The sequence below is a fragment of the Crassostrea angulata genome, chromosome 7, assembly GCF_025612915.1.
Source record: "Crassostrea angulata isolate pt1a10 chromosome 7, ASM2561291v2, whole genome shotgun sequence".
In the NCBI taxonomy this organism is placed as follows: domain Eukaryota; kingdom Metazoa; phylum Mollusca; class Bivalvia; order Ostreida; family Ostreidae; genus Magallana; species Magallana angulata.
Genome location: NC_069117.1, coordinates 35,179,681 through 35,206,304, shown reverse-complemented (window position 1 = coordinate 35,206,304; position 26,624 = coordinate 35,179,681). Strand labels below are relative to the sequence as shown.

At 32.6% G+C, this 26,624-nt stretch overlaps 1 protein-coding gene across 2 annotated transcripts in view; it reads right to left on the bottom strand.

Moving 5' to 3' along the window:
* The window catches only part of LOC128191713 (11-beta-hydroxysteroid dehydrogenase type 2-like), a 111,885-nt gene extending 88,778 nt beyond the window's left edge, over positions 1-23,107 (bottom strand). For both annotated transcript variants that reach the window (XM_052863931.1, XM_052863930.1), the window contains exons 1-3: positions 22,783-23,107; positions 5,383-5,671; positions 4,833-5,045 (exon numbers count right to left, since the gene is read on the bottom strand). In XM_052863931.1, the coding sequence (XP_052719891.1) occupies positions 4,833-5,045; positions 5,383-5,572 (403 nt within the window). In that variant the 5' untranslated portion in view covers positions 5,573-5,671; positions 22,783-23,107. The remainder of the gene's footprint in view (positions 1-4,832; positions 5,046-5,382; positions 5,672-22,782) is intronic.
* Between the last annotated feature and the right edge of the window lie 3,517 nt (positions 23,108-26,624).

The following is a 26,624-nucleotide window of genomic DNA, read 5'->3' as shown; positions in this document are numbered from 1 at the left end:
CCTTATCCCCTTATTGGGGCCACTGAACAAAATTTTGAAGGTAACTTGTTGTTAAGTATAACATTTTAAGCATCTTTTGCTCTATATTGCATTTCGAAATATTTTTCCTTTTTGATATATAAATGATCACAATTTTGGATTTTTGACCCCTAAAAACCCCTAATTATGCAGCTTATAGGAATATCATGATGCTCTTAGGCTATATAACTGTACATGTAAGATAATCATTTTTGCTTCTATAATCTATTATAAAATATCCCTTAAGTAAAGAGCTGTATATAAAGGATTTTAGAGCCCTCTAGGTCCCTTACTTAAATTTTGGTCCCTTTTATTGGTATCAAATGAAAGGTCATTTAATTCTTAACACATTTTGTTCAACAGGTGTTTAAAAATTCGTCACCGTTCTTAAAATATATGAGAAAGAACGTTTTAGGGGCTGGTCCCTTATCTCCATATTGGGGCTGCTGAACAAAATTTTTAGGGTTACATGTTGTTAAGTATATCATTTTGAGCATCTCTTCTTCTATACTGCATTTCGGAATATTTTTCTTTTTTGAGATATAAGTGATTAAAGTTTTGGACTTTTGACCCCTTAAAACCTTTAATTACGTAACATATGAAATATTCATTCTACTGTTGGGATACAAAACTGTAAGATAAAGTTTAGCTTCTATAATCTATTGCAAAATATCCCTCAGTAAAGAACTGTAGATTATGGACTTTAGAACACCCTAGGTCCCTAATTTGAGGAACCAGCACCCTTTCATGGTATTAAATGAAAAGTCATTTAATTCTTAAGACATTTTTTAAACAAGTGTTTAGAAATTCGTCACCGTTCTTGAGATATCTGAGTAAGAACTTTCTAGGGGCTGCTTCCGCATCACCTTATTTTCTTTTATGCTGCATTTCAAAAATGTTTTCCTTTTTGAGATAAAAGATATCAAGGTTTTGGACTTATGATCCTTAAATACGCCAATTAGGGCAAACTGAGAAAATCGTTATAGTGTTAGGCTATAGAACTGTGAGATAATCATTTTTGCTTTAATAGTCTATTTAAAAAATATCCCTCAGTAAAGATCTGTAGATTAAGGACTTTAGAGTACTCTAGGTCCCTAATTTGATTGGCCAGCCCCTGTTCAACGTATCGAATAAAAGGTCATTTAATTCTTTAGACACTTGGTTCAACAGGTGTTTAAAATATTCGTTACTGTGTTAAGTATATCATTCTGAGCATTTTTTCTTTAATACGGCATTTCAAAATGTTTTCCTTATTGAGATATAAGTGATCAAAGTTTTGGACGTTTGACCCCCTAAAAACTCCTCACTACGTAACACATGAGATATTCATTCTATTGTTGGGCTACAAAACTTTAAAATAAACAAATTTGAGAGGCCAGCCCCTTTTTGTTTGTTTTGTTTAATTTCCAAGACATTTTTTTTATCAAGTGTTAAAATTTTTTTTTACCGTACCAATATCCAGCCCCTTTTCCCCGATATCAACTGATTGGTCTCGTAAATTTGAACTTATTTTACAATACATGTTCTAACAAAATTTTCCTCTTTAAATACTGCCGAGCAGATCATTATGAGCATCTTCTATACTGCTTATCAAAATATTTTTCCTTTACAAGATATAGGTGATCAAAGTTCTGGAATTCTGATCCCTAAAAACCATTCATTACGAAACCTTTGAAATTTTTTTATATTGTTTGGTTTATAAAAGTAAGATAAACATTTTGATTCTATGATGCATTACAAAATACCTACCAGTGAAGAGCTATAAATAAAAGACTTAAGACCCTCTAGATCCCTATTTTTAGGGGCCAGCCCCTTTTTCTTGGTAGTGAACGAAAGGTTGTTTAAAATTAAACACATTTTATTCAATATGTGTCTTAAAATTTATTACTGATTTTGAGATAGTATCATAAAACTTTTCCTTTACTAGATTTTGGTAATCAACGTTTTGAACTTCTGACCCATAAAAACCTCTAATTACGAAACCCATGAGAAAATTACTAGTATAAGAATGTATAGGTACATAACAGTCAGATAAACATATTTGCCTCTATAACCTATTAAAAATATCCCTAAGAAAAGAACCATCGATACATGTAAACCCAACAACTTTAGACCCATCTAGATCCCTAGTTTAAGGGGTCAGCTCCTTGTTCTAGTTATGTAACACATGATTGAATCATTACATTGCTTGGATACATAGCTGTAAGATAAACATATTTGCTTTTATATCATTTCACAAAATATCTCTCACTAAACGGCTACAGAATTTAAACCCCTTTAGTCCCCTAATTTGAGGAGCCAGTCCCGTATTTGATATCAAATGAAAGGTCTCGTATATATTGACCTAATATATTATACTATATATTAACCATAAGGTTAAATATACCTTACTTTTCATCTTCGTTAACGAATCATACCTGTAAACTAGAGTGGGATCTAAAAGAGATAGGCACAAATGACACTAGACCCTTCTTGATCCCTAATTTTTCTTCATATAAAATAAAGTTCAAATTGAAATCAAATACATTTTGTATTATAAGTGATTAAAATTTGTTACCATTTTTAAGACCAAAAAGATCATTTAGAGACCGCCCTTTTAACCCCTTTTAGAGAACAGTAAACAGTACAAACAAAATACAGTTGCATATCACAGTTAAAAGCTAACAACGACAAGGTTTTAGAGCCCTGTCGGCCCCGAATTTGAACGGGTCAGCTTCTTTTTCCTGTGTTAAATGAAAACTTTTGTCATTTCAAACACATATGGTTCTATAAATGTTTACTAATTATGTACTGTTCTCGAGATATCTGGAAAAGATCGCTTTAGGGGCCATCCCTATACATGTAACTCCTTTTAGGGACCTGATAACAAAACAAATATGGTTGTATAGTGTTAAGAACATTATGTATGTCATTTTTTGTTCAACATTGCATTTCAAAAAAATTGTATAATGTTTAACAAAATGCAAAAGATCATTTTAAGGACCAACCCTTTAACTCTTTTTGGAGAACAGTAAACAAACAAAATATGGTTGCATATAACAGTTAAAAGTTTACAACAGCAAGGTTTTAGAGCCCTCTCGGCCCCGAATTTGAACGGGCCAGCTTCTTTTTCTTGGTGTTAAATGAAAACTCTTTTCATTTCAAACACATTTGGTTCTATAAGTGTTTACTAATTATTTACTGTTCTTGAGATATTTGGAAAAGATCGCTTCGGAGCCATCCCTATACATGTAACTCCTTTTAGGGGCCTGATAGCAAAACAAATATGGTTGCATATTGTTAAGCACATTATGTATGGCAGATTTTGTCCAACATTGCATTTCAAAATTTTTCTCCATTTTGAGATATAGATGATCAGAATTTTGGACTTCTGGCCCCTAAAAGTCCCCAATTACGTAACACAGGAGCAAACAATTATCATGTATAGATAAACAACAATACGATGAATTGTTGCTTCTATAATGTATAACAAAATATACAGTTAAAAGTTGTTACTAAAAGGCTTTAGAGCTCTCTTGGTCCCTACTTTGAAGGGCCAGCCAGGTCTTGATTTGATTTAGTTCTTCTGTTCTGCATGTTTTAACAAAATTCGTTCGAGGAGAGAGATATACCAAGAAAAACCACGACGCCTTTTTAATCTTAATTTTTTAGCTCGGGCGAGCTTCGGCGCTTTTTGAGATAAATATGACTAAAGACCATTAGACACTATTTAAGTTTTTAGTAAATCAATCCTGAAAAGTTCAACATCATATCTTATATGGTAAAAGAGAAGTTCTCCCGACAAAATACCCCTATAAAAATATATTTCACGACAGGAAGTGACATCATCAACGAAAAAAAATTCCAACAAGGATCAGATCAATACCTATCAGATTTAAAGATATAACATACATATAAAGCAGGACGTCGCGCCATATGGTCTCATTTATTGTTTAGGGCGCCGATTAGTGGACGAGTCCAGATTGGGATCATAAAAATACACCAGGGCTGCGTTCAAGATCGTAGCAGCTAGCTTAGCCGTTAGGTCGTAAATATCTAGGTCTATTGAACGGACCGCTAGGTTAGCTGCTAGGTCTAAGATTTGAAGTTTGAAATATTTAACAAAAGACTTATAACATTGACATTATTTGTTAATCTCAAGCGTAAATCAAGGTGGCTATCCTGAATTTAATACTTAGCATATAATATTTAGGTTACGAATACCTACGCTACGTAGTTGAACAATAAGCTAGCCTAGCCGCTACGGCTAGGCTAGCTTATTGTTCAACTACGTAGCCCTACATAGCAACTACGATCTTGAACGCAGCCCAAAACACACCGTGTATAGACATCACAGGCGCAATATATCGAGGGGCGCACTTTTCTGACCTTTACATGCCATCAATTCGCCCCCCTCCTTCCTTTTCACTTTTGTCGGAGTATGTAATAAATGAGATTAAAAATAAGGAATTCTTATTGAAATGAACTTACAATTAGAATTTTTTTCATAATTTTGATAATTTCCCCTTTTTTAATTGTTTGTCAAGATGTTTTGAATAAAGCTGCGTTTGATTTTGCATCTTGATATAACAAATACAATTTTACATTTGACTATTTGTCTGCCGCTTTCAAGCTAATATGCAATTATTTTATACATGTATATATCTAAAAATAATTTGAAATAATAAAACAATTCAATTTCAAGTGATATAAATGTACATGCACTAGATCGAGAAAAGAATTTCTTCTAATTTGTGATCATCTTAAAAGGCCAAGTGGACTCTTTTGAATAACTCTAGATTAGGTAACATTAATATATTAAAATCAGATGTTACCTTTTGAATGCAACTGTTGCTCAACAGTATGGAGAGCTGATTTGACCTGTGTCAATTTGCTAACATCTAGTTGAAGTGTTTGTAGTCTTGATGAAGAGCCATCCACAAGGTCTTTGCTACCTTGACCTCTATTTTTTAGACAGCCAGCAAATACATAAAATCCTTTTCTGTCCAATTGTTTTGCCAGAACATGTCCTATTCCACGATCGCATCCTATAATATATATTATAAGATTGGTATGCAGACTATTATTATTTTTTCATAGAATGATAAAATAAAATTTGTTAAACTTTATTTTGTTTATTGTAACTTTCAAAATAAATATAATCCATTTTTAAACAACATGTGAAATTTGTAATTTATTTGAAATGTTCTAAATCATAACTTTTTGTTCTATTCACAAACAAGATGATTATAGAACAATCGAAACATACATTTCTGTATTTTATAACAACTGTAGGAACGCTTTATTAGTTAAAGTTTTTTGAAACCACTATTCACCTGTATTTTGTTAGTTCAACATTGAGAGAAATGTATTACATTCTATTACCTGTTATAAGCACTGCTTTATCTTTGACAGGAAGCTTCTTTGTTGGTGTGGTAATGATTACTGTGCTAAGGCAAGTTAATGTTATAAACACTTGCCAAATAAGAGTTACCTCAAATATGGTGATTATAATTGCTATACACATTAAAGTTAAGGTATATGTAATGACAAATTTTCTCGCACTCTGATCCATAAGAAACGGTTTTATTAAATACACAGAACATACAGAATTCACACCAAATAGGGCAATGTAGGCGTTGGTAGATACTTCCAAAAATCATCAACGATTACCCTGAAAAAAAAGAGTCAACATTTTTAATTTTAGTTGAAATTCAATATGTGCAATGACTTGCATGATTTATTCAAATTAGTACCAGAAGAAAACCTTATGAAGGTCTTTCGGTTCCAACGTTTCAAAACTATTCGACCGATTTCAATCATGTTTTTTACAGACTTGATGTTAACTAAATACATTTTTAAAATGTTTCCTGTCGTCGATTCCGGTCCAGACTTACGGCCGATTTTGTAAATGTTTACGACGTATTTTGTGCAGAGCTGATCTCAGAAACTAATAGTGTGTGACTATGAAATTTTCAGGAAAGGTAGACCATAGTTTAAAGTTGTGCACTATAGTTGTTTTACGCCAATGGCATCATTTTGTGAGGCTCGCCTTGGCACAAAAAATTGGTACGAAGTTTGAATCAAAATTTTCATACGTTTTGATCTGTATCATTTAATCAGTTTATATTATGTTAAGACATTTAATATAAATAAGGAGAGGGCTCATGATCAAATAGGCAGATTGCCTGCTGCCCAATCCTTATTATGTAATATTTTTACATAATAAAATATTGTTTAAATAAAAATGGGAGAAAAATAAAAGATCTTTTCAACGAAATCAAACAATAGGAGCTGTCTCTTTTAATTAGGGACCAGGAGACTCGTAAAATCGATCAAAATTTTCAAACTCATTTAAATCGTGTTAAAATGACCTTAGACTGCTTTTAAAACCCGATATCTAGGTTGCAGTGGCAATTCTGCGTCTGATCACATCTAACTCGTATTGATTGGATGACATTTAATTTTTTTTTAATTTTCAGCTCCTTTAAATCGTGTTCAAAAGACCTCAGACTAATTTTGAATCATAATTCCTAAGTTTTGTTCTCAATTTTGCATTTGTGTCATCTTTCTTGAATTGACTAGATTGAATTTGAATTGTTTGAGAATTTTAAACTCATTAAAGTTGTGGTAAAATGACATCAGGCCGTTTTTATCACATGATATCTAAGTTGTATAGCACTCTGCGTCTGAAGACATTTTACTCGAATTAATTGGATGAAATTTAATTTTTTGAAAATTTTTAACTGAATAAAATTTTGTTAAAATAACCTCAGACCGATTTTATCACATGCTTACTAAGTTTTTAATTCTGCGTCTAATGACATCTTACTCGAATTGATTGGATAAAAAAAAGGATTTTCCAATAATTTGAAATTCATTTAAGTCCTTTTACAATTACCTCAGAATAATTTTTTAAAACGTGATATTGGAATTGCGCTTGCAATTCTGCATCTGATGACATCTTTTTGAATTGATTGAATGAAAGGACTATATATGATATGGGACTTAAATGGCCCCCTAAAATGAACATCATCATTTAACTGTAACTCTTTGCTTTCTTAATACAGATATATACATGTATGTGATGTGTTTACATAATATTTATTTTGGTTCAAGTGCCGACAATTTAGAAATACCGGTATGGCATCGTAAAGACAATCTTTTCCCGCTATTTTTAGCTTAAAACAGCTTGTTTTCAAGCAGTTTTTTTTTCAGGAAACATAGACCGCATGCTTGAACAAAAAAAATAATTTAATCAGAGAGGTATCTACCCAAGACTACTTAGTGACAAAAAAATCTTCCTTGTTCAAGCATGCGCTCTATATATCCCATTCGTAAAAAGATAAGAAAAATGTTAATTTTTGACCGATTTTGATTGAATTATAGAAATAGCGTCACTTCTGGCGTCATATACTGCCAGTGAGTGCAAATAAATCAAATAAATAGATGAAAAATATATTTTATATAAACTCTTCTACAAAATAAGTTAACATATTATTGTACCCGAAGCTTTTAAAAAATGGCGAATTATGGGGGCCAAATTTAACTCGTATCATATATAGTTCTTTAAATTTTTGAAAGATTTTAAACTCATTTAAATCGTATTGAAATGACCTCAGACTGATTATGAATATGTTATTTGTAATGCTCTTGAATTTCTGCGTAAAGTGACATCTTTTTCGAAATTATTGGATGAGTTTTTAGATTTTCAGAAAATCTAAACTCGTTTAAATCGATAAAAAATAACCGAATCAAAATTCATTCAAAATCTCAAATCATCTCATCATATGACACATTGGACGGAAGACTCACTCGTTGCTCTTAACGAGATCGTATCTAGTTATTATTAAGGTCTTCCGTTTCCAGATAAAGACCTTACTAAATTCTTCTGTCGGAAACGGAATACCTTATTGTTTCCGTACTGTTTCTTAATATTATAAAGGTGTTCCGTTTTCAACGGAAGACCTTATTGATATTGCTTTGTTTTTTCCCTATTATTATTATTATTATTATTATTAAGGTCTTCCGTTTCCAACTGAAGATCTTATTGTTTTTGCTTTGTTTCTTTTCCTCTATTATTAAGGTCTTCCGTTTCCAACGGAAGACCTTCTTGTTAATACTTTGTTTCTTTTTCACTATATTATTATTGGGTTTTTTCTGTCACGTTTTCTCAAAAACGCCTTGGCCGATTTTGATGAAACTTTCAGATCTCATTCATGACAAAATTTGTATGTAAATCAAGCGAGCTTTTCTTGGTCGTCACTTCCGGTACTGAGATATTAAAGATTTTTTGCTTGTTCACGATTTTTTTCCAAGAGTATTTAAGATAGAGCCTTTAAATTTTCAGAGATGTTAGAGAGTTAACGCCGCAGTGCCCTTTGCATATCCGAAAGTCCACCGTCACTTCCGGTCGTCACCGGAAGGAAATGAAAAACCAATTTTTTTTTTTTTTAAGTTGAATTTTATATATGTTTTTATTCCATAGAGACGCTTGAAACACTTCAGAATATGAAATTCGTTTTAATATCGATCCAAGCATTCCCGAGATTTTGAGCTCAAAAGATCTGAAGCGAGAGTCCGCGTATCTCAGTTGTAAGAGTGTTGGACTTGTGCCGAATATTTTTTCTTCCCTAATTTGTTTTGTTTAACGATTTTATCTTTAAAATGACTGATTTTATTGTTTTCCGTTTTGTTTTTATTATAAATAAAAATAATAACGGCTTTTTATAGTACAAATATAGAGTTAGTTTCTGATAGCAGTTTGCTAAATTCAGATGCTCGTTGCATCGCCGGCATCAAAGATATTCCGCCGAAGTTCCCCTGCAGTTCGACCGCATTTAAGTTCATTGGATCGCTTTGCCGGTGTAATGAAGAATAATGACCCCCGTAGAATAATGACCGAGGGTCATTTTTCGACGTAGAATAATGACCCCCCGGTCATTAATTGACGCAGAAAAATGACCCCCCGGTCATTATTCTACGTAGAAAAATGACCCTTTTGCCTGAAGAATAAGTGTCATTTTCATAAAAATGAGCACACTCCACATAAAGAAAAGTGACCCCTGTAGAATAATGACCCCCTTGTAGATTAAAGTTTTTCAGTATACATGTATTCTTTAATTATTTGTGAAATAGCCTTTACACTATTGTAATTTTTACTGCTGCAGTAGCAGGAATTATAATTCATATTCAAATAAACTTAAAATGAGAGAAGGGCTATATCTTAGAAAATAAAAATCCTTCCGTTATAACAAGACATTGACGTATTGCATCGGAGTATGGTTGTCATCTTAAAGGAGCATGGTCACGTTTTTAGTCAATTTTTTTTTCGATTTTAATGTTCACGATGCTTCATTAATTTTTTATAGGCAACCAAAATTTGAGACTCATTATTGGGTTATAAGCAAGTTACAGAGCTTGCAATTCTTTTGACACAATATCGTATATCATCTGTTAAAAAATTGTTTGATAATCATATAATCATTTATTAATTAATACAACAATATAAAATTAAAAATTGCATCCTATCATACTTACAATATATATCATATAATACCATAAAATACCGTACAAAAATTGTGAGATATGATATTGTAACGTATGATATGACATTCTATTGTGTTATACATCATTGTATTTGATCAAATATTACAATGTCATAACATTATATGAAACGATATCATATTGCAATAATATTACTTATTAGGTTAGTTACTGACTCACTACGGAAATATATTGGGTTGATCAATCTCATAGATGGCGAGGCGAAGCCGAGCCGTCTATGAGATTGATCAACCCAATATATTTTCGAAGTGAGTCAGTAACTAACCTAATAAGTGTTTTGTTTTCCCGAGGACTATCAAGCGACATACCGGTATTCATTCACAAATAGCGGTGATTTACGCCATGTACAAGATGCCTTACATCTCGTCCAGTTAAACTCATTTAAACTCTTACAAATTATCAATACCACCTATATCAAATACACATAAAAAATCTTCGCTTCACCCATATTACTTACAATGTTTTGTTGCTATTCAATTTTAAACCACTGCAGAGAATTGAGCAAATTCCGAACGCTGCTTGCTCTGCTCCAGACATAACAATGTGACGTCAATATTCAAAGGGCAACTACTCTAATTTAAAAATAATTCCAAAGGGCAACAATTCTAAATATTTTAAGGACTTACTGAACACGATTTCTGTGTTAAATAATATGATATACCGAGATGAGTAGGTGAGGCGGCGGCCAATGACGGCCATATTGCCAAATATAAATCCTCAAAGAACCTACATAGAGATTTATGAGGCAATCACGTGCCATGTTTAATCCAATGAAAGTGTGACATTTCAGTCCGAGGGAAAACAATACATCATAACATTGAAACACATATTATCATATTGAATAATATAGTATGATATTGTATTGTATGATACTGTATCATATTTGATAAATAAAATGATATTGTATTATATGATACAAAATAATTTGATACAACATTGTATCATATCAAATGATACAATATCATGGGATAAAATAAAAAAATATTATATTACACAATTATATTATACATATTGTATCATATGATACAATAATATATATTACAACATCATAAAATACAATTTCATGTGATATGATAATATATCATATAAACCAATATCATATTATACACTATCGTATAATACGATATTTTATAATATTACAATCTCATATATATAATTTCATTTGATATAATTCTATATTACAGAAACCAATATCATATTATACAATACTGTATGATACAATATCATAGAATATACAATATTATATCATAGGATGTAATATTATATATTGCAATATCATATGAAATAGTATCATGTGATTAAATAATTAATTAATAATACAATATAATAGTTTACAATATCATATCATAATATGCAATACTATACATAACAATATCATGATACAATATCATATCAAAAAATATTAATGATGAAAAAATGATACAATATTATATCGTATCCTTTAACGTTTTACAATATAACATGGAATTATATTGTATCCTATTAAACAAAAGTGATTCATATCATACAATACTATATCATAGAAATCATGTTTTATCTCATACGTGCGGTGTATATTACCCGTGTGATAAACTTTTACTATATCAAACGGGTGATGCTTTATCAAATACTTCCGGTCCGAACTATTTTTGACACAGCCCCTCGCTTCAACGCTTCAGTGACCTATTTTCGAAGATTTGCAAGTACTTTCAAAATAACTATATCTACTACAAAAATTGATATTAAAATAGATTTTGTCAAAAATTTAGATTCAAATATGAAGGAAAACACATAACTGCGTAGCACAGGCGTCGGAACCGGGGGGGGGGAGGCTTAGCACCCCCCCCCCCACCATTTCTTTGCAAAGTTATACATAACCGTAACCAAAAGACCCTTTTTTCTTGTTTGACAAGATTTTATTTAAAAGTTTAGCCCCTTTCCAATATTCAATTTGCTTTGTGTACTTTTAAAACTGCAAATTACGTTAACTATTAAGGTGTTCATCCTGACGACGCGATCGCGATGAAGGTTGTGTTCATATAGCCTACAAGAACTTACCGAAATAATGTTTATTAGACTTTTATTTCACCACCAGTAAGCATCCTTATTCACTATTTTCAATTTCGAATCATTAGACTAGGCCTAGTGTTTCTTTTATAAAACTTAGGGCGAATTTATTGATCAAAAACTAGTTCGAGTTTAGGTTTATGGTTTGATAATAGTTTCATATCTGTTTAAAACCAGTTGGGTGGTTTCAAGGTTTAACACTAAATGGAAAGTTAGTTTGGAAAAATGGCTGTCATTGCACTCATTTAGAATTATAATGGCTGTCATTGCACTCGCATACCTACTGGTTTTGTTCTTGAAATTTAAAGAAGATAATTTTTTAACTCATCTGCATTTGTATGAAAGTCTTTATTAAACAGTGCAGACAAATTTTTCCTGGCAATACCCACATATTAGGTTATTCTGCAAACCCATTGAAATATTGGCTTTTAACACCATATCAATATTTTGGAAAAGTGGATGCCGCTATGAAAAACTATATTAATATTTATTTTTCTACACGTATGTCAATAGAGATCATTTGATTTACTTAAGGCGTTTGAAACGAGTTAAAAATGACACTGGTTTCAAGTGAAATATCCACTTATTACGTGGTCTTAGCTCAAAAGCCAGACAAATCTTGATGATTTCAAAGAGCTGTAGTTGAATGGCCAGCATTAATGAAATAGACAGACGAACTTATCACATGCATTACAATGTGTACTAAAAAAATGTTATGAGCAGATCTTTCAATGAATTCTTTTTTTTTCATCAACCACTTTGAAAGTTTATCGTTTGCCTGTTGTAAATTGCAAAGGGTAATTCTCAGTGTTAGTATTAATGGAATCGCTCTCTTCCACATTATTATTTTGGTCAGTACTATATATACTATCATAGATCCTTTGAGACACATATGTTTAACGTTAGAACGATACCAATATGCTTCGCTGAGTTCATTCTTTGACACATGTGCCACACTAGAGTATCAACAACTCCCTTTCGGATACCTCTCCGCCATCTTGAAAGGATTTAAAACCCCCGAAACCGCACTCGAAGGTGGTTTTAGGTTTCTTGGAAACTTGTTTCAGTTTAAAGCCAATAAATACGAAAACTAGTTTTAGGTTAAAACTAGTTCAAAACCAGTTTTGCAAATAAATGAAAAGTTTGCAAAACCGAATTAAAACCTAAACTAGTTTTTGATCAATAAATTCGCCCATAGGTTTTATACAGCTCGTTGAAATGGTTATATTCGTTCGGCAAGCCTCGCGAATATATACACCATTTCAACTCGTTGGATAAAGCAAATATAAAATCACACAATATAGATATCCTCTATATATCATTTAACATCTACCTATCAAGCAGGTTTGAGTGAGGTAGAAGATTTCTTCAGCATCCTTGATAATGGAGATCAGGCTCTGCATCTGAAGCAACCTCTGCGTTTCATTTATGATATAGTTAAATCAACTATGCAAGCTATCATCTATGAAACATGTGACCTGTTCCAAAAAACTAAACCTCATCAAGCATCATAAACCTATGGCTGAGATTCAGCATTCAAGCCTGTCCGGTGCATCAGTATCATGAGACGCAACATTAATTCAGGTTAGGTGAAGTTTGCAAGTTTGGTAAAGATAGGACAAGTAATAGCTTAGATACAGGACCTGCAATAAAAACTTTAACCAGCTCTGGACGCCGGGAGTGTAGCATAAGCCCCCCTTGACTTCGTCTCGGTAAGCTAAAAAGGCAAAAGTGGGAAGATTCGAAGGCGAGAGTGCGAAGTTCCAAAGGCAAAGAAGCGATAGTAGTATCACTTCTTCGCCTTCCCAACTTAGCACTTTCGTATTCGCATCTTTGCGCTTCGCCGTCGCATCTTCTATATTCTTCATATTGTTCATGAATTATACTTGCATTGAGGATTTCCGCTATTACAAACTGCTGGTTATGCAAGTGCATCACCCAGAATTAATGATGAAACCAAAATTATGAAAAGTTTACTCCAATGTTAGGCATTATAACCAAGCTGAAGTAAGTAGGCACTGACAGCAGCCATTACGCCAGTAGAGGTTAACGGCCAATAAGGAAAATCGTCAAAGTACTGAGAGTACTCGTACAGAAAATATATTTTACTTTATCGTCGGCCTACTTTAGTAAGTTTAGTTAATATCAAGATGATATATGCATCAATATTTGTATGAGCATTGGTAACTTTGGATACAATAAAGACCGTGTGATCAAAATCAAAGGGGATATAAACCCCTGACATGGGCCCTAACCTTTTATCAACGCTTTTAGAAACAATCTTTTCTTCTTATAATCGGTCAGTGTTTATTATCTATAAAGATTTACTATAGTCAGGTACTATTCACACATTTGCTCTAAAAGAATAAAGTCTATTCATGATCACAAATACAACAATACAACAATTGTTTAGAAAATTGATGTTCATGTATTACGTAAAAGAAAACAAAATTAACGCAAAATGACTTTTTAAAAATTACTTTCCTCAAGAAATGTAGATAAGAAGAATTCATATTCCTACGTTACCTGCCCCCTTAGTCTTTTTCCATAAAGATATATACATGTATCATTCTAAGATTGACAATTCATTCACCAATGAATATTGCTTATATTATTACAACAATTATTCTTTATTTGCGTCATTTCCCGCCATATGTCGACGAGAGAAGTGACTTAACTGTCAATTTGTGGCAATGTAAAAGTGTTTTGTGCGTGCTTGCTACGGATATGAAAAACTTTATACAGCGATTTATTTACAAATTTGGTGTTTATAACTTCAAAATCAGTTGAACAGAGTGAAAAATTAAGTAATTTCAAAGTCATATCTTGATTACGGGGTAACCAATTTCTATTCATGTTTAGAGGGGGGGTCATTTTTCTATGGGGGTCATTTTTCTTCATGTTTAACATGAAGAAAAATAACCCCTGGGTCTTTTTTCTTCAGAAAAATCCAATTAATCTTCAGCTAAGGGGGTCATTATTCTACGTCGAAAAATGACCCCCGGTCATTATTCTATGGGGGTCATTATTCTTCATTACACCGGCATCAAAGAAATGCCGCCATCTCAATGATTGTATACACACAACATTTAGCAATGCACCAACGTTTTCAGTATTTTACATGGCTTTAAAAGAAGGGCTGTTTTGTATTTATTCAAACATTTAGATATGTTTCCATGTATGCATGCGTTTATTGACAAATGTTGCGTTTATGTTGAATTCCTGAACACTAAAAAATCGCTCTCTCTCTACGAATATTTAAGTCCGTTTTTTGATACACATTTAAATATTGTAACTGCGTTTCTGCGGGATAGTTTTTTTTTCATGAATTAATATTATGCTCATTTTTATCAATTAAAAGTAAAATTGCATGTAGAAATATGTTTTATGCCTTTTGTAAATATTACATATTTTCTTTGTTTTGCTCATAAATGTAAAGAAGGTCATGACTGTCGTGTTAGACGTGCTTTTATCGAAACTATAATCTATTCGGAAATTTCGGAGTTTTCCCATTGTATTGGGATCGGTATACGGGACATACTAAAGACCTGAAATACTAAAGACTTGAATGACATGAACTTTTATATAAATGATGTATTTGAATTTCTATGTGCTGCATCAAATAAAATGACTTTGTGTGTGAATCTATTATATTGCTATGTGCTTTGTGGTAGATTATCATGAAATGACATCATTTTTTAAAGCAAAAATATGAAAAAACTGAAAATTTGTATGGACCTGAAAATTTGAGCTAACCTGATTTATTTTTTAATTCTTTTGAAATAACAATGATTATCCTTATAAACTGTAGTGTAAATAAGATTTATAATTCCATTTTGGAAAAAAATTATCGAACTCTAAAATGTTAAAAACGAGTTGCTGAAAATATAGTAATTAAAATCAAAATCTACAATTAAAATTAGTACAACCAACTCGTTATTTTCTTTGTAGTGATGATTCATACAACAATTATATTTTTGCGGCCCACTTGACGCTTGCGTCAATATGATTTCTTGTAAGCATTTGAATAAGATCTACTACAGGTAACATGAAGTAATGAGACTAGAGGCTAATTTACATTTGGCGTCAAAAAAGTAAATACGTATTTTTTTCTAGTTACGGGATATTGTCTACGGATGTTATTATTTGAAATTCACTGTTTAATGATTTTATGACAAGTCTGTTGACTGTCTGGGATTAGGAAAAACCATTTTTTTAATTAACCGAATGCTTAAGACTGGTTGTTTAGACATAACACTTGGGTATCGAGTGGATTCGGGAAAATGGGGAATAAATAACCATACTATATTTCTAAAGATGTAGGTCATTTTATTTGCCGACTTACCAGAATTTTTTAGCACACAGTTATAGTCGGCAAAGAAAAACTTGAGACAAAAAGAAATATAATCGATATGAAAAAGCAGATAAAACAATTATTTTCTTTATCAAATCGATTTCTGATTAATTCATACTCTCTCTCTCTCTCTCTCTCTCTCTCTCTCTCTCTCTCTCTCTCTCTCTCTCTCTCTCTCATCATACATATGTATTTTTTAGCGTATGGCATTTTATATATCTTATTTGTGAAACCTTTAGAAGTAAAAAATAAATCCATAAATTAACGACGTTTTAAGAAAACGGCTACGCCTGTCACATCATTCCTTGATTTCGATCCTTTTATTTTTTGTGGAAATTACGCAAAAAATTACGCAGCTTAATATATCACTCATTATGTTCAAAATTCCTAATGTATTCTGCCGTAGGTGTTATTATGTTAGATTGAAACCCGGCATTTACAATGTATTATTAAGACTGCAGAACGTTAACTGGCCTAAATTAAACTAAATTAAGGATTGGTAGGTTCGCAATGTTCGGTGGTCAGAATGACTTAGAAAAAAATTAATTTTGGTTAGAATGCGCTTTCTAATTGGTTTCGAAACAATTTATATCCGTGAAGCGGTTAAAAAGCATAAACTGACTCAACCCAATTTATGAGTATACTTTGGATAGCTATTACCTTAAAGATGAACATAACAAGTAGATGGTTAGGTATGCTCAAAATACCCTCCTCCCGATATACATGAATATGAGAAACAACTAAATATCGTTATTCCTACTATTTAGATTACCAAAATCATAGTCTCCTGGCTACAGTAACAGAGGTGATTTATTTATAATTCTTTGGCCGGAGAAACCGGGTTGTAGTCTTAATACCGATTTGTCGTTCATTATGTCCCACTTCATTTACTTGGTTTTTCCCTATTATAGTGCGAGGAACAGATTTTCAATTAAAACTATGGAACGCCTCAACTGCCTTATGCTACGGAAGCGTATTAGTGTCACATATACACTTCACATTTTTTTTATTTTCTACACTTTAAAGTGTAAATTTTACATTTTAATCTGTAAATTTCACACTTTAATCTGTAAATTTCACACTTGACTCTATAAATTGTACACTTTAACCTGTCAATTTTACACTTTAATCTGTAAAATTCACACTTTAAAGTGTAAAGTTCACACTTTAAAGTGTAAAATTTACACTTTAATCTGTAAAATTCAACTTTTAATCTGTAAATTTTACACTTCAATCTGTATATTTTGCACTTTAATCTGTAAATTTTACACTCTAATCTGTAAAATTAATACTTTAATCTGTAAAATTTACACTTTAATCTGTAAATTTTACACTTTAATCTGTAAAATTCACACTTTAAAGTGTAAAATTCACGCTTTAATCTATAAAATTCACACTTTAATCTGTAAAAATTCACACTTTAAAGTGTAAAATATACACTTTAATCTGTAAATTGTACACTTAAAATGTTTAATTTACACACTATCTTGTAAAATTGGCTTATATATACACACACATTGGAGAGTATTGATCATTTCTGATGGGTTGATCGAAGCATTATGGACTGAAATATTTTAATTGGTAAATATTTCAAACTTTGTCTTAAATACAGTGACATCATTACACAGTGATATTTTTTTAAAAAAACCGTGGATTTTTCAAATAGATATAAGTGGTTCTATGCCTCGGCTTTTTTCCACAATTTCTTTTATGCTTTTACAATAAAAATAACAAATAGTGTTGAATTACAGATCATTCAAAGAATATACATTATGTATCATTATGTCTAAACCTCGATTTAGCATAAGTACGTTCGGTACTTTGAGTTGTGTACGTACTACAAAAACTTGATTAAATAAAATTGTACTGTATACAAATGAATAATATTGATGCTTTAAACTAGTAAAAGTCTTGTATACATTTAGCAGGCTTGAAGACTGTGTATTTGCATTTAAGTGAACAAAAAGTCAAAACCCCAAAACATTGTTACAGATAATTCTACATTTTATGTTGCGGCCACCATACAATTATGTGGTAGCCGGCTGGCCGTCAGATAAATTAGTGGTGGTCGCTAGTTTTTAGTCCATTAAATTATCACTTTTTTAGTTTTTGTGAAAATTTTAAACTGATTGAAAGAGACGAGGGAAACGGCTTGCATTATAAAAAGCCCTTAGCGTTGAACATTTTTGGCCATGTGACACTGATACATTTTGTCTAAGAGAATTTAATCATAACTGTTTCAGTTTTTGAAAAATTGAATACTGTTAATGAGAACTCATTTCTCGATTGCAATGTTTATTATTAAAGCAAGATCAAAGAAATGCCAAACATTTGATAAAAACAGCCATGTAGTGATGACATAGTATTCACACTTTAAAGTGTAAAATTCACACAAGCATATTTTTTCTTCGTAAATTTTATCAACTCTATACATAAACACTGGCCTAGTTCCAACATTGACCCAGTCACTAGCAGCAATGTGGTTTATCTACGTCAGAGAAAGATGCATGCTGGGGAAAAATGGATTACCTCCATAAACCTTTCACTGGGAGTGTTGAATTGATAAAATCTCTTGATATAAATAAACAAAAAGGTTACAGACCTCAGTTTCAAAAGGCATTTAAAATTTATTAAGCAACAATTAATTTTTTCATGTTCACTTCCTTTAAAACATATATTGCCAAAACTACATGTAGGGCTTGTGTCACTCATCAGGTGAAACTAGATTCAAAAGTGAATCCTTCATTAAAGTGCCACCTTCATTATATTTGTTGGAACCTGCATCGACATCTTTATGTGTCAAACGACCCAAGTCCCCTAATCATTACTAGTCCTTGTTTAGGCGCCTTCAAATTCGATGTCAATTTTATTTATAAGTGAGCTTTATGTCGTAGGTTGATTGTTTTAATCCTGCAGGCGGACGCCTTCAGATTTTGTCAAAATTTATCAGCTAATTTCTTGGAGGAGCTAAATATATATTACCTTTTTCATGAGTAATAAATTTCATCTGAGATAAACCAATGGGAAAACCTGACCATAAAAGGGAGATAATCCCACTATATAACCAGCTTTCCGTGGTAGAAAATGTACCATAACACCATTTTTTTAAAGGAAGAAAGTGCTACGTAATTTGTCCGAAGGAAGGGGGGGGGGGGGTGGCACTATATAACATCGGTAGGAACATGAATTGCTTATGCAAAATTCCAATAATGGTTGTTTATTATACGAAAGTAAACCCTGTTACAGCTATAAAACAAAATCTTTCTTTACCTCATCTTCCTGGTACAACATGCCTGTAAATACTTAGATAAAATTGGGCATTTCATTTTTTTTAATTAGGCAATCAAATTTCATTAATGGTTATTTATTATTGTATACAATAAAAAAAAACATTCCAGCATCTTTTCGTCATCAAAAGAATTGGAATTGATTGGAATGAAATCCTTAAAGGGGCATGGTCACGATTTTGGTCAAATTTTATTATTATATATTTATTATTTACAATGCTTTAGAAATGAACTTCGAATGATCAAATAAAGTCTGGGAGTCATTCGTTGAGGTTTAAGCAATATACAGGGCTCACAATTCTTTGTCATGTAAACAAGGCTCGTGCCCTGTTTTTGTTTACATAGGTTCAATATACCAGTAAAAAACTTTTTCCAGCTTATATATTTGTCTATCTTTTTATTTATTGTAGGCATAGATAAACAGTTCCTAACGATTAACACATTCGTTTTAGGCTTAAAACCGAAATTTTTACTTCAACGTTCAAAATGTAAACAAACGCTTTGTTTACATAGCGAAGAATTTCAAGCTCTGTAACTCGCTTATTACTCAACGAATGACACTCAAATTTCGGTTGCCTATTAAAATGCCCCTCTTAAGCATTGTAGATATTAAAAGCGGAAAAATATTTTTGACCGAAATCGTGGCCATGCCCCTTTAAATAAACAGTCGATAGAGCGTTGGTGCGGTGATACGATGACGATAGCGCGATAGAGAACTAACAATGACACGATAGAGCATCGCGTCATCGCTTTCGTACTATCGCGTTATCGCTATCGTACCATCGCGCTATCACTTCAGCGTGCCATCGCACCTTATGAACTTGGGGCAATTTCATGACACACACTCAGGTCATAAGCAATGTTTGTGTGAAGTAAGAACGTTCAGTGTTTCTCCATAAGTATTAAGATATTAACCAGAAACAAATTTTGCACAGACAGACTGATGGACAAGATGATTCCTATAGCCCCCACTCTCCTCCTCCAAAAAACTTTGTTAAGGGGGTGGATGGGATTAAATAATACGCTTTTAAATAATGTCTTGGTATTTTTGGGGTTCATCAAAGTATCATTGGGGCTTACTTAGGTATCATTACAACTAAATTACAGTATCATTGGTAAGTTAATGTTAATCGGAGTCTGGTTGGGGTTAATTGTACACGTTTATTCTTGTATCGATGAGATTTATTTCTGTATCATTTGGAAAATAAAAATTCATTGGTGAATGAATCATTGCACAGAGCACATTTCAGTTTTATTGTGGTTCGTGAGGGTTGGGATATCAGTGGGTTCACTGGGAAATCAATCGGTGAATAAAACACCGCGTAGTTGAAATTTCATTCATTTGTGTAACGTGTTGGTACATAAAATTCATTAAGTGTATTAATTATGAACATTATTAGTATCATTAGGGTATCATTGGGGTTCATTGGGGTATCATTGTGGTTCATTGGGGTAAAACGACGCACCCTCTATTTTTGCGTTAACAGCAAAATTGTTGGCACATCAATACCGTTCATTGTTTTTAAAGTAGGCTTCTATGCGAGAGACCTGCAAGTTAGAGACTTAATGCTCTTTTCGAAGGGGTTGTCAGATCTACCTTTTTTTCTGTTTCAATGATTTTTTTGTTTTTATTTACTGCTTATAAAAGACGGTCTGGCATTAATACAAGATATGGATGGAAAAGCATTGAAAACTTTTAGAAATCTAGTGAATTTCTAAATGAGGGCATTGAGAAAACATGCGTTGGTTTTGCAAAAGCTGTAATGGATGGGGTTTGATTTGTTTGTTTAGCATTCAATTAAATCTGAAGAAAGATTTCGTCGCGCGGTCATAATTCAGTTATTGCAGGAGATGACACCGGTAAGTTTTTGTGATCGGCTTCGGCCGATCACTGTTGTGTCCATATGAGGCATCCGGCAAATGCTTCCACGTGCGCACACATTCCGCTTGCATAAGTAGTTCTTATAAAAACTTGAAGTTTGGTTTAGTATTTATATAACATTTTACTCAGTTTTCTTTCAATTCATTACCTTAAGAGATGCAAACATACATAAAATACAGTTCGACCTGTTAATTCAAGAATGCACATTTTGTCTCACGCGTAAGAATTTCGATCGAAAGATTCATTCAGTAATGTAGTTGACCTCGATGAACTGACCCCAATCATAAGAAGATGCTCCATGAACTGACCTCGATCTATTGATGTTGCGTAGTAGTAGCTAGGAAGACGGCTTGATTTATAAACAAGGTTACGTTATAATGCGACCTCAATAGCAAGTTATGATGGCATTCAATGTTTTTGAGTCGCATTAATTTAATAGAACTCTTTCTTTGTATACGTGTAAATGCTCTTTGAAGAGCCCTACTCAGTATTCTGAAGAAGAAGAAATTACATTAACATTTAATAATTACGTTAAAAATATAAAATTAGACAAGGAGTTTACGAACGACTTTTCTCAAATTTATTTCAAAATTAAATTTGTTGACGGTTTATAATGATGAAATTATGGTGTACAGATTCAAAAAATTCCATATTTTGTAAAAATACAGTACTTTTTAAATTATTTTAAATCAATGTGATCATGTTGATTGCTTCTAGATATCAATATATCATTATTGCCGATCAAGCCTTTAAAAGGAATACTTGTTTTGTTTTGATGTTTGTTTCACGCACAATACAAATACTAGGGATATGCTTAAAATTCTAGTAAACTTCAGAGTGAAATTAGATACATCAAAATAAACATCTTATGTCTAGCTTTTACTTTTTGATGCATTAATTTTCTCAGCACATACGTCGCGTTATGTTTGGGTGAACCCACACATAACTTAATCTTTGATGAGGTCACCATTGGACGGTGTTTTGAGATAAAGTGAAGCTGGTTCTGGACTTACATTCACTGGTATCTGATTTTTTTCTCACATGATCATGTTTACATACATGTAAAGGCAAATCAGTTTAAACGAGAAAATAAGAAAGATACAGGAAAAACTTGAACGGGTATATGCTTTGCATCTTCCCAAGTCAAGGTTTTCCGCTCTTCTATTCACCGACGACCGACTAGGCAGAGTTTCACGGGGTTTAGAGACCCCGTTCTCTGCTAATGTTAATTGCATTGATCAATGTTGGGCCGTTGTCAAATAAATGAATAAATAAATACCGGCTAAAGTAAGTAATAGACTAAATGCTATTTATGTTTACTCCGAGTTAATCTATCTTTCTACAAATTTGATACATATAAACAACTTGTTCATACCATTTTTTTTCAATACGAAAAGAATGCATATATTTTTTTAAATTTCATTTAAAAACATGACAAGAAGAAAGTTATGATCTTTTATGAATATTTTATCTGTATGGAATCTAAATCTGATCAATAACCTCAATAGTTGCATAATGATTATATTAAATCTTTAAATTTAAACCTTACTTCGAATATATGTAAATTTTATATAAAATTGCTTAATATAAGACAGGCTATCAAAATAATTAAGCATTCAATTAGATTTTAAATCTCAATAACTACTTACCAAGACACAGGTATTTTCTCTTTACTGGGCAGATTAGATTCTAACCTTACACACTGTACTGGCTGGCACTCATTTACCGATAAGGACAAGACGTCAGAGTGCATTATTGAAAAACATTCTGCCATATGTCCACAGTGATAATATTTGAGTATCCAATGTTTTACCAAACAGAAATGTTTAGCAAAAGTCCTTGATGTGTCAATAATGCTTTTAGCTAACCAGTGACTTAAAAAATATCAAACAATCAGAATAAGTCCGGGGTAACGATTGATGGTAAGAATGACCAATGAAGTCAAAAGCCCTGCAGTTACTTTCCCACCTTACATGTATATGTAGTGTGACTGCCATAATGAGATAAAGTATTCTGGATTTGGAGAGTGGGGTTGACCTCTTGAATGAATGTTTAGAAATTCGTTACATCTTCTATTTGCCATAGATGATAAGTCTTTTACGGACTTTAAGAAGGATTTTTGATGCATTTAAGGTTTGATAATGAACCTTGTCAATTGTAGATCCAGAAATACCTCATGTATTTATTAATGTTGCCCAAACACGTGTCAGTGTTTGCTTATTCTTTTTATCTATTGGCTGTTATAATTGTCACCTAAACATGTGACAAAAATTAAAAGCACGGTCCGTCCAATTATTGTGTACTAATTCAATAAAAAAAACCTTCAAAGGCTCTATTTCGTACAATTTACACATGTTCGTCATGGGCGACTCTGAAGACGCAATAACCTACCAAAACAACAAGCTTAAAAAGAATCAAACCACTTATTATATACGATGTAGTTGAACCTCGTTTCAACCGTTTCGTTTTAAAGGCTCAATTTCAAAACATATCAGTTCAGCTTAGATATTGAAAGAAATCTCTTTTTTTATATAAATTAAAACTTAAGGGCACTGGAAAACACACTGTCCAAAAATCAAACAAAAAAGTAAATGACAAAATAATAAAGGTTATAATGCGAACTCTATCATAAATGCTTTAAAAAAAAATTAAGAATTTTGCTCCTCTCTTTTTGGGTAACTATTTCATGTCACCTTTTATCTTAATATTTTGCAATACATATTGATTATATATATATATTTATATTTTACAATGCCAAATAAACCATATTGAGTAAAATTATTAAGAGTAAACAATATATTTACAGAGTTTAGTAAGGGACTATATTTTGTGGCGGTCTGTTTTCAAGAAGAAAATAAACAATTTTTACAAGAGGTACTGTGAACAAGCTCACAATTGATACCCCCCGCTAAGAAAAAATCATAACTCATGTATTTTTACTATTATAGAAAATATTGGATGAATCTATTTCACCGTCCATATTCTATAAATAAAAACTGCTCTGTTAATGCATGAGGACATTTGCATCCTTATGTTAACAAACATGACTCAAATCAAACGAAAATCCACATGTCAAGCAGCCATTTAATATAAACATTTTGAATTTTTGGTGTACTGAGCCCGATTTTTTTCCGAATTTTTTTTTCCACAATTTTTCCCCCCAAAAAATACATCAGGGCAGGCCATTTTCAGAGAAACGGGGATGAGAATCTAAAAGATAATTTTATGTGGCCTGAGACAAGCTAGGTTTTTATCAAATTTTAGCTTCTAATTATTTCCATTAATACAAGACATGGCACAGACAGGAATTAAGCACTTTTAAAACAACGACCTTGAACTGCTTCAATTGACCTTGTGTCAAGGTCATGACACACCCTCGGATTATAAGCAAGGCTTATGTAAATTAAGAACTTCTAATATTTGTCCATAGGAAAGATATGGACCGGACTTGAATTTTGCATTTTTCTGCCAGTGACCTTGACCTTGTCCAAATGACCGTGTGAAAATTAGCGACATCAATCAACCAGACTTGTAAGGGATATATTAGGACCCGACACTCCAAACCACAAAGATAGTGTAATGTTTTGCAAAAAAGCAAATTTCAATTTAAAATATGCAAGTACTAATAGTTGTAGAGTGTTTCGGCAGTTATGAGCCTCATCAGGGGTCTGCAAGAATAGCTGATGTTTATTTTAGGTGAGACCTGATTATCTCGTCGCTAATGTTTTTGTGCTTGCTGAAAGCTATAATAGGTCGAGCATCAAAAGAAGATTTGCATTCAGAATTCCTAAGTACAATATCACAATACTTTAAAATTCGTTTTTTGAGTCCTTTAAGGCAAGGATTGAGTTTAGTAACCAATACCGTAGGGTTACGTAGTGCTTGCTTTGGAGTCTTATTGAGGATGAGTTTTGTTCGATTTGTGTTTGTTGTTTCTTTGATAATTGGGTCGATTTCTTGGGGAGAGTAACCCCGCTTTGACAAATGCGCCTTAAAATCATGGAGTGTAGCATTCAAAATTGTAGGGTCGGTAGTATTTCGTGCATGTCTAATGCATTCTCCTTTAATGAAACCTTTAAACACAGATGGGCTATGAGCGCTCTGTCTGTGTAGATATTGAAAGTTGTTTGTAGGTTTGATAAATGACTTGATGTCAAGCTTGTTAAAGGTTTAAAATCTGGGGCCTTTGTAAACTGTAGTATCAAGAAAATTCAAAGACGATGGTGAGACTTCAAACGTAAATTGAAGATGCTTGTGACAATGATTGCCAATTTGAATAAAATCCTCTTTTTACTCTATGGTGCTATTGAATATAATAAAGCCATCATCCCGATATCTTCCATGGAACAAAATGTTGTTTGCATGACGAAATTGTGTAACAATATGCTGCGTGATTTGATACATTCTAATGTCACAAATTTCTGGACTTGGAATTGCAACCATGCTTGCTTCAATGATTTGCTTGTAGAATTTTCCGTCAAATTCAAAGTAATTGTTTTCTAAAACGCATTTCAATAAAAGCGTTAGCTTCTTGGGTGTGGGATAAGGAATGTCTGATTTAATTGTATTAGCCTGCGTGTAAGTCTCGTGCACCGATGAAAGGAGTTCATTGAATTCCATGTTTGTGTACATGCTTGTCACGTCATAAGTAATTAATAATGCGTTAGGTGGCGGCGTGAGGCTTTCAATTTTGTTAATAAAGTCCGCAGTGTCTTTAATATACGTTGATTGTTTTTGTACGATAGGGACGAGAAAGTGATCGCAGTACTGTCCTATTTTCCTTGTCGGCGTGTTGCATTGCGCGATAATTGGTCTACCAGGTGGTAATTTTCTGATGCTGCATTGACCGTTCATTAAAGCGTTGTAAATGTGTTCAGGAATTTTGTGGGTTTTTGGTAGAAGATAAAGATGACCACATTTTAATGACGGTTTATTGTCATTCAGAAACTTGTAAGTTTCTTTGTCTACTGACCCATTTATCAAATGACCTTAGGTCAAATTCATTACACACCCTTACGTCATAAGCAATCTTTGTGTGAAGTAAGAACATTCAATGCTTCTCCATAAGATAGATATGGACCGGACATGAATTTTGCACTTTTTCTGCCAGTGACCTTGACCTTTCCCAAATGACCTTGGGTCAACCACCCTTAGGTCATAAGCAATGTTTGAGTGAAGTAAGAACTTCCAATGTTTCTCCATAAGAAAGATATGGACCTGACACGAATTTTGCACAGACGGACGGACGGACGGACGGACAGACGGACGGACAAGGTGATTCCTATATACCCCCCAAACTTCGTTTGCAAGGGGTACAGTGTATAATAACTCAAAAGTTTTAGAGAAATGTTACTTTAGTCTCCTTTTTTCAAAAAATTGAACATCCAAACTTTCAGGAGAGACAAAACAATGTATGAAGATATGTTTACTATGTTCTGTATTATCCGGCGTAACTTCCGATCGTCACAAAAAGTACTAAAAGATTCACATA